The 19,965-nt window shown below is 40.8% G+C and overlaps 1 protein-coding gene across 1 annotated transcript in view; it reads right to left on the bottom strand.

The window, feature by feature from the left end:
* CRYBG1 (crystallin beta-gamma domain containing 1) overlaps positions 1–19,965 on the bottom strand; it is a 333,831-nt gene that overhangs the window by 232,202 nt on the left and 81,664 nt on the right. Inside the window, exon 2 of the mRNA XM_075862225.1 lies at positions 7,673–7,802. Coding sequence (XP_075718340.1) covers positions 7,673–7,802 — 130 coding nt within the window. The remainder of the gene's footprint in view (positions 1–7,672; positions 7,803–19,965) is intronic.

Raw genomic sequence — 19,965 nt, 5'->3', positions numbered from 1 at the left:
AAATCTGTGAGGCCAAAATGCTCACTATACCCCTAGATAATTTTATTGAGGTGCGTAGCTTCCCAAATGGGGTCACTTGTGGTAGTTTCCACTGTTTTGTCCCTTCAGAAGCTTTGCAAATGTGGCTTGCCTCCGCAAACTATTCCAGCTAAATTTGAGCTCCCAAAGTCAAATTGCGCTCCTTCCTTTCTTAGCCCTGCCGTGTGTCCAAACAGCTTTAGGACCACATATGGGGTTTTGTTGTACTCGAGAGAAACTGCTCTACAAATGTTGGGGTGCTTTTGTCTTCTTTAGTTCTTGTGGAAATAAAAAAAAATAGTTAAACCTACATTTTATTGAAAAAAATTATATTTTCATTTTCATTTTCACGGCCTATTTGCAATAATTTCTGCAAAAGACCTGCGTAGTCAAAATACTCACTATACCCCGAAAACATTTCCATGAGGGGTGTAGTTTCCCATATGGGGTCACTTGTGGGGGGGGGTTCCACTGTTTTGTCCCCTCAGGGGCTGTGCAAATGCTACATGGCCGACGCAAACCATTCCCGCTAAACTTGAGCTCCAAAAGCCAAATGGCGCTCCTGGTCTTCTGAGGTCTGCCATGTGTCCACACAGCCGTTTATGACCACATATGGGATATTGCTTATAAATGTTGGGGTGCTTTTTTTCCTTTAGTTCTTGTGGAAATTAAAAAAAACCTCTATTTTATTTGGAAAAAAATAAATTTTTTCATTTTCACGGCCCAAATCTAAAAACAATCTATGAAACACCTGTGGGGTTAAAATGCTCACTACAAACCTAGATGAATTTCTTGAGGGGTGTAGTTTCCAAAATGGGGTCACTTTTGGGGCGTTTCCTTTATTTTGGTACCACAAGACTTCTTCCTACCTAACATGATGCCTAAAATATAATCTAATAAAAAAAGGCCCCAAAATCCACTAGGTGCTCCTTTGCTTCTGAGGCCTGTTCTTCAGTACAGTAAGGCTACGTTGACACGGGCATGTTACGTCCATACACACTGCAGGGAGCCGGGCTCCTAGCATCATAGTTATGTACGATGCTAGGAGTCCCTGCCTCGCTGCAGGACAACTGTCCCGTACTGTAATCAGGTTTACAGTACGGGACAGTAGTTCCACGGAGAGGCAGGGACTCCTAGCATCGTACATAACTATGATGCTAGGAGCCCGGCTCCCTGCAGTGTGTTCGGTCCGGGACTTGCGGCCGAAATACGTTCCGTCCATTACGGACGTAACATGCTCGTGTGAACCCAGCATTAGTGCCACATGTGGGATATTTCTAAAAACTGCAGAATCTGGGCAATAAATATTGAGTTGCATTTCTCTGGTAACACCTTAAAATAAAATGGATTGAAAACGAATTTCTGCAAAAAAAAAAAGGAAATTTGTAAATTTCACCTCTACTTTGCCTTAATTCTTGTGAAACACCTAAAAGGTTAAGAAACTTTCTAAATGATGTTTTCAATACTTTGAGGGGTGCAGTTTTTAAAATGGGGTGATTTATGGGGGTTTGTATTCTATGGACCCCTCAAAGCCACTTCAGAACTGAACTGGTCCCTGTTAAAATAGTCTTTTGAGGCAGCCGAGAGAGATGGCAGCTTGATTTCGGAGCTCCGGCAAAGATAAAGCTAATTACAACGCAAGGCTCTTCTAATAATCTCGTGGAGATCTAAAGAGCAGACATAGCACTCATGATGACGAGAGGCAAGAGAAGCCTTAAACAACAAGGCAGATCGTGAGGGAGAGGATGGGGCTGCTGGCCTCACTACCTATCCTTCCACTTTAAGCCCGGGAAAAACAACCTCGCCGCGTTCCTCTGCTTCTCACCAAAATGGCAAAGGATCGCCACTCACCTTAGCGGACTCTCGGGGAGTTGCGCAGAAGATAATTCCAGGGTCCAGATACAGTCCTCTGGCAGCGGATTTCCTGGAGGAAGTCGGCGATGAAGACGCCATGCGGTCGACGCCATCTTCCCCTTCACAAAGCCCGGAGGCGCGGCGTCCTAAGATACAGGGGCAGGCACGACGAGAACCAAAGGTAAGAGAGAGAGGCTCTCAATCCCGGGGGTCGTCTTCAATGATAAAGGTAATCGGGGACATACCCACTACTGATGGTCCGGCATCGGGCACTCTGATAAAGGAGATGTTGACGGCGTTTAGTGCCTCCATACACACCGAATTCACTGCCTTGCTGGCTCCTATTACAGCTACACTACAAGGCCTGGGGCAGCGGATACATCATATTGAGCACAAAATGGGAGAGTTCGCTACCTCTCACAATAATTTAGTAGAGTCACATTCTGACTTATCTGCAGAAATCGAAAATTTACAAGCTAAGGTCATAGACCTTGAAGACAGATCTAGAAGGAATAATGTGAAGATCAGAGGTATCACAGAGGATATTCAGTCTGCAGATCTTATTAAATATGTGCAAGCACTGATGATGGCTATTCTACCGTCGAGTTCAGTTACAGATATTATAATAGATAGGGCACATAGAGTGCCACGTCCGAAACACCTTCCGGACACTTTACCCCGAGATGTACTGATCAGGATCCATTATTACCACATCAAAGATGCATTATTGGCAGCGGTTAGGTCACTGGGAGATATTCCGGCACCATATCAACATATTAAGTTTTATGCGGATCTATCCCCAGCCACACTCCGGATGCGGAAAAACCTATCCCCAATTACTGCGATTTTGAGAGAGCACAGCATCGCGTACAGATGGGGATTCCCTGTAAACATTTTGGTTCGTCATAATGGAACACTGCAAGTTATTTCTGCATTAGGGGAAGGAAGAAAGTTCCTACATTCTAAAAACCTTCCAGTTCCTGAGATTACAGAAGAACGGGGGGGGGGGGGGGGTACCCCACTCGCCTGGAGCAGGAGTGGCAAAGGGTGCCACCAAGAAAGGGACTATGCCGCTGAAGAGCCGAGAATACAAAGTAATATGGTTGCCGTTTGGAGTTCTGGCATGTCTCTGGGATTCGAGCCCTAAGAATTTGTCCCACCATTTTTCAACAGCTTATTCAGCTGTATATGTGTTTATGTTTGTGGGGTTGGTGCGACTCTTTTTTACAAGTCAATAGACACCCAAGTGTGTTTGTATGTTTAAGTTTTCTCGTGAATAGAAAAGTGATGAAATGTGAGGTTAACATAACAGATATATGGTCACTCATATGGTTGTATACAATAGTAGTCTCGGCAGGGCTAGATTGCTTTATATTCTCCTTCCATACAAGTCAACATGCAATGTTCAAGGGACAATGTTGAGATCCTAATATATTACGATGATTAAGTTTGTTTCTCTAAATGTAAAAGGTTTAAATAGTCCACATAAAAGAGTGTATATGTGGAGAGAAGCTCTCTCTTTGAAATGCGACATATTATGTGCACAGGAGACCCATCTACTAGAACAAGATGCACATAGAGTAAAACATTCTCAATTCTCCAAGGTTATTCTCTCTCATCACACCAAGAAACAGAGAGGGGTGCTTCTAGCAATACGAAATACAGTCGCATTCAACCCTATCGCGTCTTTCCTAGATCCGGGTGGGAGATATATCATCCAGATAGGAGAATTGAACAACGTGGTATTTACTATAGTGGTTGCTTATGCCCCGAATGCACACCAAATCCGTTTTCTTAATAAACTATTTCGTAAAATTAACAAAGTAAAGAGAGGGGAATTGGTAGTTTGTGGGGACTTCAATACCATACATGACCCTTCACTAGATACCACGAGTGAACATAGAACCCACTCCCAGTCTCTAGCTCCTGTCTTACTTAGGGAGGATATGTATGATATATGGCGTATCCAACATGATTCGGAAAGAGATTATTCCTTTTTTTCACCGGTACATGGGTCCTATTCTCGCATAGACCTATTTCTGGTAGGGCGTTCGTTACTACAGAAAGTGGAAAAATCCTCTATTGAACTGATTAAATGGTCAGATCATGCTGCTATTACTATTTGTGTAAATGAAGCCCATAACTCACCAGCACATTTCTTGTGGAGAAATAATGCATATCTGATGGCTCATCCTAAGTATAGGGAGGAATTGAGCAAAGGCTTAGAGGAATATTTTCTATTAAATGTAAATTCTGTACGAGACCCATTTGTGCTATGGAATGCCCACAAGGCTTACATGAGAGGCCTCTTTATAAAATGGGGGCATAGAGCAAAGAAGGAAAGGGATCAGTTTGATGATACAATAGCACAAATACGTACTGTAGAAGCCCTGAACAAAACTGACACCTCCCTGGCCAACACTGAGAAACTGCGACAACTTCGAATTAAATTGAAGGATTGTCTGATGTACAAATATGAAAAAAACCTGCAATCTGTCAAAGCACAATACTACTCTCAAGATAATAAAGCCAGTAAGCTTTTGGCACATAGATTAAAGGCCAGAGATATCAAAAGTAAGATACCATTCATTAAAGATCCTATAGGAAACACTAAATTATACTCACCTGGGGATATTGCACAAAAATTCAAAGAATACTATGAATCCCTCTATAATTTGCGACCACATACGGCAAATACACAACCGGTTCAACGGGCTGTCAAAGATTTTTTAAAGGATCTAAAGCTTCCACGTTTATCGCCCCAACAATTGGCAGATTTAAACCTCCCTTTGTCAGAGGGGGAAATATCCAAAATAATTCGTTCCCTCCCGATACATAAAGCTCCTGGACCTGATGGTTTATCTGGTATCTACTATAAAACTTTTGAAAAGTCTCTCCTTCCTCATTTATTTGAAACCCTAAAACATGCCATTTCGGAGGGTTCTTTTCCAAAGGAAATGCTGAGTGCAGTGATAGTGACGCTACCCAAACCAGGGAAACCGCCTGACTCACCACAAAATTTTAGGCCCATCTCCCTCCTCAACTCGGATTTAAAAATTTATGCTAAGGTATTGGCAAATCGCTTGGCAGAGATGATACCACTACTTGTTAATAGAGACCAAGTTGGATTTGTTAAAGGTAGACAGGCCCCGGAAAACACCAGGAGAGTACTCAATATTATGGACTATGTAAACAGAAAAGGAACTAATGCTGTTATGGTAACTCTAGATGCCGAAAAAGCCTTCGATAGGGTTAAATGGTCATTTGTGTTCACGGTTTTAGAGGAAATGGGCTTTGAAGGCTCTATTACATCTGCAATTCAAGCTTTATACTCCAGTCCATCGGCGAAAGTGTTTGTTAACGGTGCGCTTTCCGAGGACTTCGGGATAACGAACAGGACTAGACAAGGCTGTCCATTATCGCCTTTGATTTTCGTCCTGTCCATAGAACCATTGGCTCAGGCTATTAGACAACATCATGACATACATGGGATAAAAATAGGAGATAGATCTCACTGCATCTCCCTCTATGCAGATGATATAATATTAACCCTTGAACAGCCGGAAAAGTCGTTAGCAACTGCATTTGAGATTATTCAGGATTTCGGTCAACTAGCATTTTATAAAGTCAATATGGGAAAATCACAAGCTATACCCCTGAACTGCTCACTGTCAGACCTGGGATATATGCGGGAGAAATTTCCGTTAGACTGGCAACCAACGCATATTAAATACTTAGGAATAAACATCACTCCTAAAGTCTCACAGTTATATCAGGCCAATTATGGCCCTATGTTGGCGCAAATAGAACTAGATTTGAAACAATTGGAAATGCATGAAGTCTCGTGGATAGGTCGTATTGCGGCCTTTAAAATGTTGGTACTTCCGAAGTTATTATATCTGTTTAGGACATTGCCGATTAAAATGCCCTTGTCCTTTTTCAATAAAGCGCACAGGTTGGTAAGCTCTTATGTATGGCAAAAAAGGAGACCGCGCATATCGGCACGTTTATTGAATAAGGGGAAAAAACAGGGTGGATTAAGTTTACCTAATATTCAACATTACTATCTGTCCACTCAGGTATCACAATTGAAATACTGGTGGGAGGGAGATGCTTCCCAACATTGGGTGCAAATCGAAACATCATTATCACCTATACATAATTTAAAAGCCCTCCTAATTGTAAAATTACACCCTAAATCTCCAAAAATATCCCACCCCACAAACATAAACACATATACAGCTGAATAAGCTGTTGAAAAATGGTGGGACTGCTTCTCATCATTGTTGGAGAAATTGTGGGGGTAGAGGGACGCTGTTACACATTTTATGGGCCTGTCCGTCACTTAAAAATTTATGGAAGGCTGCATTTATGTTGCTGTCGGATATTTCAGGAATTACAGTAGAACCGACACCTTCGTTAGCATTGCTCTTTCTAAACCTTGAAGACATTCCTGGGGAATACAGGGTAATAGCAGCACATGTATTTATTGCGACCAAATTAGCAATAACTCGATGTTGGTAGAGTCAGACAATTCCCCCATTAACGGAAATCATTGCCCATATTATCAGTACATGCTCACATGAGAAAATGATGGCACATAGGGGGCATTCTATCCATAGGTATGAGAGGGATTGGGGTCCATGGCTGGGTAGCATTTATAACTTTGCTAATTAGAGAGGCACCGTGAGGGTATCTCCTATAGTCTGAGCCACCGTTATTGGTTGGGACATTGAATGTGAGAGCTGGTCTTAATTTCATGTTTATTGTATTATCTCTTTTTTATGGTATGACATCGGTTGGATTATATCTGTATGATTTTTCGGGTATTTCTCACTGTTAATACTGGAATGCAAAATGTTTGTTATTATGTATGTTGGAAAAATGTTCAATAAAAATTTATTGAGTAAAAAAAAAATAGTCTTTTGAAAAAATTGCTGCTAAAGAAATTGCTTTGAGAAATTGCTGCTAAAGTTCTAAGCCTTGTAACGTTCTAGAAAATGAAACGGATGTTCAAAACACGATGCCAATCTAAAGCAGGCCTATGGGAAATGTTAAATAGCAACTATTTTGTGTGGTATAACTATCTGCCTTGCAAGCAGATTCATTTAAATTTATAAAAATGCAAATTTTTGCAATTTTTCACCAAATTTTTGTGTTTTTCACAATTAAACACTGAATGTATCGACCAAATTTTACCTCTGACATAAGATCCAACGTCTCACGAGAAAACATTCTCAGAATCGCTTGGGTTGGGGAAAGCATTCCAAAGTTTTTACCAGATAAAGTCACACGTCAGATTTTAAAAATGGGGCCCTGTCATTTGGTCCAAAAGTGGCTGCGGTGGGAAGGGCTTAAAGGATAAGTCTTATAATTACTCCTTCCTTATAGAAACACAATTATCTGCAACTGAGTTGCAACACCAGTCACAGAGCATGCACGAAGGGGGTATAGTGTCTGATCAAACCCAAACTAAGTACAAAACCTCTTCAAGTTCAAAATTGCCAGGGTCCCCTAAGGGTTAAAAAGAACCTGTCAGCAGGATCATGCTGTTCTTAACCCGGGCAATTTGATTCAGTGACACAATCCTAATATACTATATTTTACTCGAAAGCACTGCCGCGTTTTAGAGAATACAAGAATTTAACACTAAGCCGCGGCGACTTTCTATTCTATATACTTTTATATATGTATAAATACACGTAACTTATACACTGACTAATCAGGGAACGAGACTCATAATAACCACCGAACTATACAATAAATTGTAACTTTAGATGTGCTTTAAGTTTCACTTTACCATATTCTCATGTAAATTGGTATTATCTTCTTCTCTCTGATTGGAGATGAGGATTTGAGAATCTTCGGTAGAGATCATAATCCCTGAATGTAACTGCAACTGTTGATCACCATCTGGAGCATCAAAGGATCTATAAGAGAAATAGTTTGATTGTCATATCGCTATTTATTCAGGATTTAAAGTGTACCTCCTGTTCCAAGATCAGGCAGCATTGTCTTCAGTTTACATTTTACAGTTTGTGCTGTATGATATACTGTTGAATCTGAACACTGGATTCCCACCTCCGAAGCTTCCATATTCAGTAGAGCAGTAGTCACCATCCTGTATTTCTCCAGCTTTTTCAAGACTACAACTTCCAGGATGGGTTCGCAGTCAGAGGCTCTCAGGTCATGCTCAGCATTGTAGTTTTGCAACAGCTTGAGGAGACACAGGTTGTAGACAACTGCAGTAGGGGAACCTTGTTATATTGCTCCTATCATACTGAATATGGGAGCCGTGGATGCAAAACAAGTGTGTTGAACATGTAAAAAAAAGAAATTTGTCTCAGATCGCGTCTGTGGGATATGTTTTGTGTAAAGATTGCCCCTTTGGCACATATTTTTGAGATATAGGTAAAGCACAGTATACTTTTTTTTAATATAAAGTGAGCCTGCGGACGATATATATCACTATATGTCTATACAGTGGCATACATCAGAGCTTTCCATTGGAGTTTTATGTCAGGAAATATTCCCAATGTATGCATCTAACAAAAGTGACATTCCTGTCAGATATTCCTGTTTTGATATACTATTCTAGGCACGGGATGGGTCACATGCTTAAAAATCACATGACCAGCCTTTACAAAAAGGGGAAAAAAGAGACAATTATGCCAACAGCTCTGAATAATCCTCAAGGTACTGATTTACTTATTCGTTCAGAACCTTTTTACAACCTCTCTCCGTAAAACTAAGTTTGAGTCAACACCATCACCTAGTGATCTTTATGTGTAAGTACAATTAAAGAGGTTTTCCAGCTTCTGACAACTTATGACCTATCCACCGGATAGGTCATCAGTACATGATCTGTGGGGGCTCGACTCCCAGACCCTTCACAGATCAGCTGGTCCGGTGGCTTCCGTACCGGACGTGCAAGCCGGAAGCAGTTGGCTCCGGCCACGGAATAGCGGCCGACCTGCAGTACTGCAGCTCTGCATCTATTAAAGTGAATAGGAGCAGACTTGCAGTTCTGCAGCACGGCCGCTATGCTATGTACGGAGCCAACTGCTTCCGGGCTCCGTACATAGCATTATGCACCACAACATCCGATGCCCGCAGGCCACCAGAGCGGCTTATCGGTGCGGGGTCCGGGTGTCGGACCCGCACCGATGACATACTGATGACCTATCCAGTGGATAGGTCATCAGTTGTTAGAAGGTGGACAACCCCTTTAACTATAATAGAAACAAACATCGTATAGCAATCAAGAACAACAAGAAGGCTGCTGTAGAGAAAGCTCAGTGTCCAGAGAGAAAATATTCCTGACTAACATATAAATGAAATATAAAAATGTAACTTGACCCTTGGTAAACTTAAAATACCAATATCTCTGTAAGGCCTGCCTGACACGGCTGTGTCGGTCCTTGAGTTACGGACCTTATGTCAGACGTATTTCCCGGACAGAACACAGTTCAGGGAGCCGGACCCCTAGCAACTTAGTCATCCATGATGACGTGAGAGTCACTGCCTTCCCACAGGACTACTGTCCCATACTGAAAACATAGTTACAGTATGGGACAGTATTCCCGCGGGAAGGCGGTGACTCCTAGAATCATAGAAATCTATGATGCTAGGAGTCCGGCTCCCTGAACTTTATTCAGTCCGGTATGTACGGCTGATACATGGCCGTATATCACAGATAGAACATGGCCGTGTGAATAAGGCCTAAAGGGCACAAAATAAAAGAGAAAACATAATTAGAGGTGTTCTCAGTTTTATATACAGTAAGTCAAACTTGATCACTATATAATTGTATGATTCTATAATCTTTAAAATACATTTGGGGGAGATTTACTAATCCTGTCTATGTAAGTTTTAAGTAAGTTTTAGCTGAACTGACGGATTCCGATAATAGCGAACAATGCAGCTTCTATGTATAAAGGATACATGGAAGCTGTTTTTGAAAAACTATTGATTTTTTTTAAAATAAAAGTAACAATTAATAAACTTTCGAAATCACCTAAAACATACATTTAATGATCCAAAAAAAAGGCTACAAAGGTCTCCATAGCCTGAGACTGAAAATCAAAAGATTTTACATGATTTGATGGAAACCGGCTTTAAGGTAGGAATGCTTAATGTAAACCCAGCAGGCCATGACTTTTACACACCACCACTTCAAAGTTATTTTTAATGATCTGTGCAAAAAAGTCATTCAGGGCAAATAAAAGCAGTTTACTGAAAGTCCCAAGGTAATGGTTATAAACCAATTTGGGCCCTGTACACGTCTTTTTTGTGTTGTATGTTTAGTGTGTATGCAAGGAAAGCTCCCGGCATACATACTATACGTGTCCACCGATGCGGTGTGCGTAGCGTAATTTTTTTTATTTTAAGCCACACCTCTAACCCGCACAATTCCTGCCCATACACACCCGGTTCAGACCACACAGTATCATGCTCCCATAGAACCCCCACACAGTATATTGCCACTATAGCGGCCCCACACACACAGTATAATGCCAAATAGCTTCCCACACACAGTATAATGCCAAATAGCTGCCCCCGCGCAGTATAATGCCCCCATACAGTATAATGCCCCTATAAATGTACCCATACAGTATAAAGCCAACACAGATGCCCCCATACAGTATAATGCCCCATAGCTGTCCCCATATAGCATAATGCCCCGATAGCTGCTCCAAACAGTATAATGCCCCCATAGCTGCCTCCATACAGTATAATGCCCACACAGATGCCCCATACAGTATAGTGCCCACGCAGATGCCCCCATACAGTATAGTGCCCCACAGCTGTCCCCATACAGCATAATGCCCCCATAGCTGCTCCTTACAGGATAATGCCCCCATAGCTGCCTCCATACAGTATAATGCCCACACATATGCCCCCAAACAGTAAAATGCCCCATAGTGCCACAATGCCCCTGTGGATAGTGCCACATTGCCCACTGTAGATAGTGCGCACATAGAAGATGGTGCCAGTGTCCAAATATACCACCACAGTACCCACATATAAAGTGCCAGTGTCCAAATATAAAGTGCCAGGGCTCACATAGTGCCACAATGCCGATGTAGATGGTGCCCATATAATGCCACAGTGCCCATGTAGATGGTGCCACATTGCCCACATAGTGCCACAGTGCCCACATATTGAGTGCCAGTGCCCACATATAAAGTTCCAGTACCCACAGTGGCCATGTAGATGGTTCCCATATAGTGCCACATTGCCCATGTAGATAGTGCCACACCCCCCTTGAAGAGCGCCACCCTGCCTGTAGATAGAGCTAACCCCTCTGTAGATAGCTCCATCCTGCCCGTAGATAGCGCTAACCTCCCATCCCTGTATATAGCTCCATTGGGGCTCACTCTAGGAGCAGAATCTCCAGCCAGAGAATCGGCCGGGGATTCCGCTCCAGTAGGAGCCCCTGATGGCACTGTCCATATATTGATAGGGATGCCGGGGTTTCTCCAGGAGCGGAATGCCCGGCCAGAGCATCGGCAACTCTCTGGCCGGGGATTCCGCTTCAGGAAGAGCCCCTGACGTCACTGTCCATGTACGATAGTGATGTCGGGGGCTTCTTCAGGATGGGAATGCCCGGCCAGAGCATCAGCAATGGTCTGGCCGAGGATTCAGTTTCAGGAAGGGCCTTGGCGTCACTGCCCATATATGGACAGCACATGGATGCACATCTGTGTGCTGGCCGTTTTCTACGCATCAATTACACGAGCAAAACGTGAGTAAAAAACATTTAAAAAAAACATAAAAAATACGCTGGCAATTCAAAATCTGGTTGTTTCATTACATATTTCAATGTAGTTAATGTAAACAAAGAAATTCACCAATTAAAATGATCCTCTAATTCTCTAGTGTATAACAATACCAAATATGTACACAGTGTCTAACATCTGATATAGTCATCACTGCCCAGAAAAAAGGCCACTATATCATGTAAAGTGTACTGTACCTCACTTAGCATGTATGTGGCATACAGAACCCATGTTCAAAAAATATTTTGGTTATATTATTAAAATCAGGTTTTTATAATCACTTTTTTAAATTTTTGGTGCTATTTCTTTTTCTTTGTTTTGTTACTATTTGCATTAAAAAAATAAGTAAAAATCTTTCACACTGGCCACTAAAGCAAACAGAAGCTTCCAGTTTTCCGAAGCTGACTTGGGAGCCGACCCTATTCTATAATACAACGTTGTGTACTGAGCATGCTCCTTCTTCCACCAAGGTACTGAGACGGAGGAGATTTCAGAGCAAAAGGAGGCAGCCTGTCACTTCCAGGCTAGCACAGAACAGAATACACATGTAATTAGACTGCAATACACATCTCCATAAGTGTGAAGATGTGTATTTCATGCAGTTGTTATGAAAGTGTGAATGGGGGCACTGTGGCCGGCAATTATGGGAAGGGGGCGGTGGCTGTAAGTTATAGGGGGAATGTACTATTGGATTGCTGGAGGCCTAGATAAGGCAAGATAGCAATAATATCCAAAAATATATGTTTTCTATACACCAGACTTAAACTACCATTGCGCTAAAGTACAATGCACTAAATTTCTAATAGGCGCACGACTCCTAATAAATTTAGAGCATTTTGCCCGTCATTGCACCAGAAATGTAAATCTACGCCTGCTATCAGCAGTCACAGATTTGTGCTATAATGTAAGCGCATTTTTGGGGTAACTTGTAGTAATTGCCTTGGGCTTATTCCCGTCTGAAGTGGCGAGAGCAGTGAAAACAAGCGCCACATTTTGCACTGTTTCTACCTGTAAATTGTTGAATAAATTCCGCCAATTATTTCTCTTCTACAGACTTAAATCTATTTAATAAAACTCAATTTAAACACATGAAACATTCCTTTTGAATGTAAGAGCAGATAGATAAATATGTCTGTGAATGCAAAACCTGAGGACAAGGACTTTTTTTTGTGGGTTTTGGGAGTTTCAATTCTGCATTATGTGGACACATTATTGAATGAGCGCATTACAACGTGAATAGTTCATTTAGTTAATGTATGATACAAAATAAATGTATGAATCGCCAGGAGGTGAATATTCTTTATTTGTTTGTGTTTATTTTTTTATCTTTAAATTGTTTCCTTAAAGAGGCTCTGTCACCAGATTTTGCAACCCCTATCTGCTATTGCAGCAGATAGGCGCTGCAATGTAGATTACAGTAACGTTTTTATTTTTAAAAAACGAGCATTTTTGGCCAAGTTATGACCATTTTTGTAGTTATGCAAATGAGGCTTGCAAAAGTCCAAGTGGGTGTGTTTAAAAGTAAAAGTCCAACTGGGCGTGTATTATGTGCGTACATCGGGGCGTTTTTAATACTTTTACTAGCTGGGCGTTCTGATGAGAAGTATCATCCACTTCTCTTCAGAACGCCCAGCTTCTGGCAGTGCAGATCTGTGACGTTACTCACAGGTCCTGCATCGTGTCGGACACATCGGCACCAGAGGCTACAGTTGATTCTGCAGCAGCATCAGCGTTTGCAGGTAAGTAGCTACATCGACTTACCTGCTAACGCCGATGCTGCTGCAGAATGATCTGTAGCCTCTGGTGCCGATGTGTCCTCGCTCGTCTGACACGATGCAGGACCTGTGAGTGACGTCACAGCGTGATCTGGCAGAAGCTGGGCGTTCTGAAGAGAAGTGGATGATACTTCTCTTCAGAACGCCCAGCTAGTAAAAGTATTAAAAACGCCCCGATGTACGCACATAATACACGCCCACTTGGACTTTTACTTTTAAACACACCCATTTGGACTTTTGCAAGCCTCATTTGCATAACTACAAAAATGGTCATAACTTGGCCAAAAATGCTCGTTTTTTAAAAATAAAAACGTTACTGTAATCTACATTGCAGCGCCGATCTGCTGCAATAGCAGATAGGGGTTGCAAAATCTGGTGACAGAGCCTCTTTAACCCCTTGAAGTCCAAGCCAATTTTTTGTGTTTTTGTTTTTCACTACCCGCCTTCGACAAGCCATATTTTTTTTTCTTTTTCCCTCAATTGAGAGGTGTGAAGGGTTATTTTTTTGCAGGGGGAGTTGTAGTTTTCATTGGCATTATTTAAAGTACCATATAATGTATTCGAAACTGAAAAAAAAAATTCTAGGTGGAATTGGAAAAAAATGCGAGTTAAATAATATTATATTGTAAAAGTTAGGACTTTTATGGAAGTAGTGCTAAGAGCATGCCATGATTTGTTTTTCCTTTGGACGAAGCATTCCACGGAATCCTACAAAAAACAACAACTTTGCATGCCTCTGAATGAAATCTGAGGCACATGGAGGTACAGTATAGGGCTCATGCACCTCTATGGCAGCCCTATTACGGCTGCATTTAAAACAGAGCCGTAATATGCCATCTGCATGAGCCCTTAGGGTAACCTACTTACCTCCTCCTTACTCAACCTAAGGTAAACTACCTCACCTCCACCCTACCAGAAGGCAGGTATCCCACCTAAGTCTCCATCACACACTAGCTAATGTACTACCAGACACCAAATAACCATTGGGGAAGATTTACTAAGCAAAATGAGCCTGAATTCTGTCACAAATTGTGCTAAAAAAGTGTTGTACATGGCATGCACCAAATTTTTTAAGTATGTGAGACATTATTTACGCCTACCCCAACAGTTTTTAAACGTATGCAGAAGAAGAAGTGTCGTTAAGGGGAGTCATATTGATGTGGATGTACGCTAGCCATGCAGTAGAGCAAAGAATTAAGCCGTAAAGCCGATCATTGCAAATATAAAATTACTACTATACTAGTTTGAGCCACCAGGTGGCAGATGATGAAAACAAAAGGCTCTGCTCACATCTGCATCGGAGGCTCGGTTAGGAGCCTTCGTTGCAGAATCCGTTGTTTTTGTCTGGCAAAATGACAGACGCTGTGACGGTTTTTGTTGTTCTGCTCCTATGACAGAGCAGAATTGCATAAAGCCCTGACGCAGATGTGACTAGAGCCTTAGCGCTCATGATCACGATCGTTGTTTTTTTCATTGTCCTATCTGTTTGTTTTTTTGCGAATAGCATACTGAACCATTAATTTATATGGATCATGTACAGATGCGTTTTTTTGCGGATCCGTTCCACAAAATGATAGAACATGTCCTACTCTTGTCCGTGTTTGCGGTCCATCTAACCCATTCTAGATTATGTGTCCGCCAAAAAAACAAACAGAACACGCAAGCCACACGGATCCAAGTTTTGCAGTCCGCAAAACGGATATGGTCGCGTACATGCCTTCTATATATTTAACCCCTTCAGGACCCAAACACAAAAAATGTACATTGCTCGCATGTGAAAAAAGTATTTTGTATCCAATATTTTAAGCCAAAACCAGAACTGGAACCTGAACACAGACAGAATATAATGGAAAGATTTATACTTTTTTTCTAAGCTCTCATGATTTTGGCTTAAGAATATGGATGGAATACTGTACTGTTTGAAAGTGGCCTTGGTATCACATGACAGACAGGAAGCGTTAGATAATAATGTGATTCCCTTGAACTAGATACATAGGTTAGTCTTCAAAGCCTTCAATATCTTGCAGTTTTCCTTATTTTTCTTTCCCAACATTTGTCCTTGTTTCTTTCATCTTTATAATTATTTTCTTCTTTTTCCCAGTCCCCCCAACCATTAACATAGTGGGTATATTCTGATTTATTTGACTATTTTTCTATTTTGTCTCTTCTGTACACCAGAGCTTTTATTTCTGCTTGAAGGATGGGGTATAATCAGGGGTGGATTAAGGTTACCATGGGCCCCGCACAGTTTTTCAAGTCTGCCCCCCCCCCCAACTCTGAAGACAGGACTATGATGACACTATACCGTATATACCGAATCCTGACACTTCTGACTCTTTTTTGTGAGATTCCGGCAAGTGAAACCAAATCTCGTTTAGCTCCGTAATCTCGCGAGATTTGGTTTCACTTGCCGGAATCTCACAAAAAAGAGTCAGAAGTGTCAGGATTCGGAGTACACATGACGTCCAGGCTGGATGGTCATGTGTATTCATTATCAGGACACTGTAGTAATGTTAGGGCTTGTGTATGTAGCTGCACATAGTGATATAACTATATCGCTAGTGCAGTGTAAATGAATGGAGAGGAGTGCATGATGCCGATTGGTCAGCGTCATGCACCCCTCTGTACAACGCCCACTTGGTCGAAAGTAAAAGTACGCCCACTTGGGCATTAAGAAAGCTCATTAGCATAAACCAAAATCGCTCCTAACTTTGTGAAAAAAGATTGTTTTTTAAAATAAAAAGCATTACTGTCACCTACATTACAGCGCCGATCTCCTTATGTAGGAGATAGGGCACTTATAATGTGGTGACAGAGCCTCTTTAAGTCCTAGCCATTTTTCATTTTTCACTCGCCGCCTTTCTAGAGCCATTACTTTTTTTTTTTTATGTCAATGAAGTGGTGTGTGAAGGATTATTTTTTGCGGGAGTTGTAGTTTTTATTGGCACCATTTAAAGTACCATATAATGGGTAAATTGGAAAAAACCTGAGATTCCTTCATGTTTCTTGGGGTTTAGTTTCTACTGTATATATATATATATTTACCTTCTCTTAAGGTAAAAGTAGTTTTAATATCTACTTTTACCTTAATATAAGGTAAATATATACAGCCCCAGAACCAAGCTCAGTAAAAATATGCAGCCCCAGAACAAAGCTCCGTACATGTATAAAGCACCAGAACCAAGCTCAGTACATATATACAGCACCAGAACAAATTTCAGCACATAAATAAAGCACCAGAACCAAGCTCAGTACATAAATACAGCACCAGAACAAAGCTCAGTACATATATACAGCTCCAGAACCAAGCTCAGTACATATATACAGCACCAGAACAAAGCTCAGTACATATATACAGCACCAGAACAAAGCTTAGTACATAAATACAACACCAGAACAAATTTTTCGGTAAAGATAATAGTTTTATTCTCATAGTATTATCCTACTTAGATGCACTTCAAGAACAGACATCAATATTATATATAGATACAGAATTAATAAATACATATGTTTTCAAAGCATGTGCATAGAGAATGAATGATGAGGGGATCCGTACTGGGTGAGTCTTCATATCTTGTCTGCATTAGACGGAAAAAAAGAATTTGTCGTTCCATATGTACATATTGTCTAATCAATCTCAGCTTGCTGTAGAAAAAGGTAAACAGGGCCGTGGGTGAGTCATCTCCTACCCTATACCACTCAATTTAAAACGGTGTTCAAAGCATAGGGGCGTAATGTGTTCAACCTATAAATCCACTCTAGCTCCCGTCTTTTGAGCAAAGAGCCTAAATTTGGAGTGCTACCTTGTATTTTGGAAGAGTTAGTTACGAATTTTGGGACATTGGTCACAAGTCTGGACAAGGATATAGCACCCTACATTCATCTTAAACAGTGCTGCCTTTTTATATATATACACATATATACATACACATATATATATATATATATATATATATATATATATATATATATACACACATGTATATATATATTATGATTCAAGTTCATGTAATGTAGGTTAGGATATGTGGAACACACTAAAGAAAAAAAGATCACTTGCAAACATCAAACACAACCTTCTAACAGCACCACTGTCTCTAGCCTTTAATTAATTAATTAATTAATTAATTTATTAACCCCTTCCCTCTTTAGCTACTTATTACCTTCCTGACAGAGCATCGTTTTTCAAATCTGACATGTTTCACTTTATGTGGTAATAACGTCGGAATGCTTTCACCTATCCAAGCGATTCTGAGATTGTTTTCTCGTGACACATTGGACTTTATGTTACTGGAAAAATTTGCTCGATATGTTTAGTATTTAATTGTGAAAAACACCAAATTTTATCGAAAAATTTCAAAAATTCAGATTTTTCTCAATTTAAATGTATCTGCTTGTAAGACAGGCACTTATACCACACAAAATTGTTGCTAATTAACATCCCCCATATGTCTACTTTAGATTGGCATCATTTTTGAACATCCTTTTATTTTTCTAGGACGTTACAAGGCTTAGAACTTTAGCAGCAATTTCTCACATTTTCAAGAAAATTTCAAAAGGCTATTTTTGCAGGGGCCAGTTCAGTTGTGAAGTGGCTTTGAGGGCCTTATATATTAGAAACCCCCAATAAGTCACCCCATTTTAAAAACTGCACCCCTGAAAGTATTGAAAACAGCATTTAGAAAGTTTCTTAACCCTTTAGACGTTTCACAGGAATTAAAGCAATGTTTTTTTGTAACACAGAAAGTTTTACCAGAAAAATGCAACTCAATATTTATTGCTTAGGTTCTGCAGTTTTTAGAAATATCCCACATGTGGCCCTAGTGTGCTACTGGACTGAAGCACTGGCCTCAGAAGCAAAGGAGCACCTAGTGGATTTTGAGGCCTTATTTTTATTAGAATATATTTTAGGCACCATGTCAGGTTTGAAGGGCTCTTGCGGTGCCAAAACAGTGGAAATCCCCTAAAAGTGACCTCATTTAAGAAACTACACACCTCAAGGAAATAATCTAGGGGTGTAGTGAGCATTTTGACCGCACAGGTGTTTTACAGAAATTATTGGAAGTAGGCCGTGAAAATTAATATCTAAATTTTTTCAAAGAAAATGTAGGTTTAACTAATTTTTTCTAATTTCCACAAGGACCGAAGGAGAAAAAGCACTGCAATATATGTAGAGCAATTTATCCCGAGTAAAACAATACCCCACATGTGGTAATAAACGACTGGGAAGGAAGGGATGGAGCGGCATTTGGCTTTTGGAATTCAAATTCAGCAAGAATGGTTTGCGGAGGCCATGTCACATTTACAAAGCCCCTGAGGGGACAAAACAGTGGAAACCCCCCCACAAGTGACTCAATTTTGGAAACTACACCCATTGAGGAAAGTATCTAGGCGTTTTGACCCCACAGGTTTATTGCAGAAATTATTGGAAGTAGGCCTTGAAAATGATGATCTAAATTTTTTCAAAGAAAACGTAGGTTTAGCTAATTTTTTCTAATTTCTACAAGGACTGAAGGAGAAAAAACACCATCAAATTTTTAAAGCTATTTCTCCCGAGTAAAACAATAACCCACATGTGGTCATAAATATCTGTTTGGACACACGGCGGGGCTTAGAAGGGATGGAGCGCCATTTGGCTTTTGGAGTTCACATTTAGCAGGAATGGTTTGCGGAGGCCATGTCACATTTACAAAGCCCCTGAGGGGACAAAACAGTGGAAACACCCCACAAGTGACCCTATTTTGGAAATTACACCCATTGAGGAAATTATCTAGTTGTATAGTAAGCGTTTTGACCCCACAGGATTTTTGCAGAAATTATTGGAAGTAGGCCCTGAAAATAAAAATTTACATTTTTTCAAAGAAAATGTAGGTTTAACTAATTTTTTCTAATTTCCACAAGGACCGAAGGAGAAAAAGCACCGTCAAATTTGTAAAGCAATTTCTCCCGAGTAAAACAATACCCCACAGGTAATAACCGGCTGTTTTGACACGCGGCAGGGCTTAGAAGGGAAAGAGCGCTATTTGGCTTTTGGAGCTCAAATTTAGCAGGAATGGTTTGCGGAAGCCATGTCGAATTTGAGGGGACAAAACAATGAAAACGCCCAAAAAGTGACTCAATTTAGGAATCTACACCCCTTGAGGCATTTATCTATGGGTGTAGTAAGCATTTTGACCCCACAGGCGTTTCATAGAATTTATTAGAATTGGGCAGTGAAAATAAAAACAATCCTTTTTCTTCAATAAGACGTAGCTTTAGCTCAAAATTTTAAATTTTCTCAACAAATAAAGGAAAAAAAGAACCCAAAATGTGTAAAGCTATTAATCCTGAGTACGGCAATACCCCATATGTGGTCATAAACGGCTGTTTGGGCACACGGCAGGGCTCAGAAGGGAAGAAGCGCAATTTGGAGTGCAGATTTTGCTGGATTGGTTTCTGGGTGCCTGTGGGACCAAAAAAGTCGAAACCACCCAGAAGTCACCACATTTTGGAAACTACACCCCTCAATGCACTCACCTAGGGGGTGTAGTGAGCAT

Source organism: Rhinoderma darwinii, chromosome 4, assembly GCF_050947455.1.
Source record: "Rhinoderma darwinii isolate aRhiDar2 chromosome 4, aRhiDar2.hap1, whole genome shotgun sequence".
NCBI lineage: Eukaryota > Metazoa > Chordata > Amphibia > Anura > Rhinodermatidae > Rhinoderma > Rhinoderma darwinii.
Note: the sequence above shows the minus strand (reverse complement) of the source record. Positions and strands in the feature narration are given on the sequence as shown.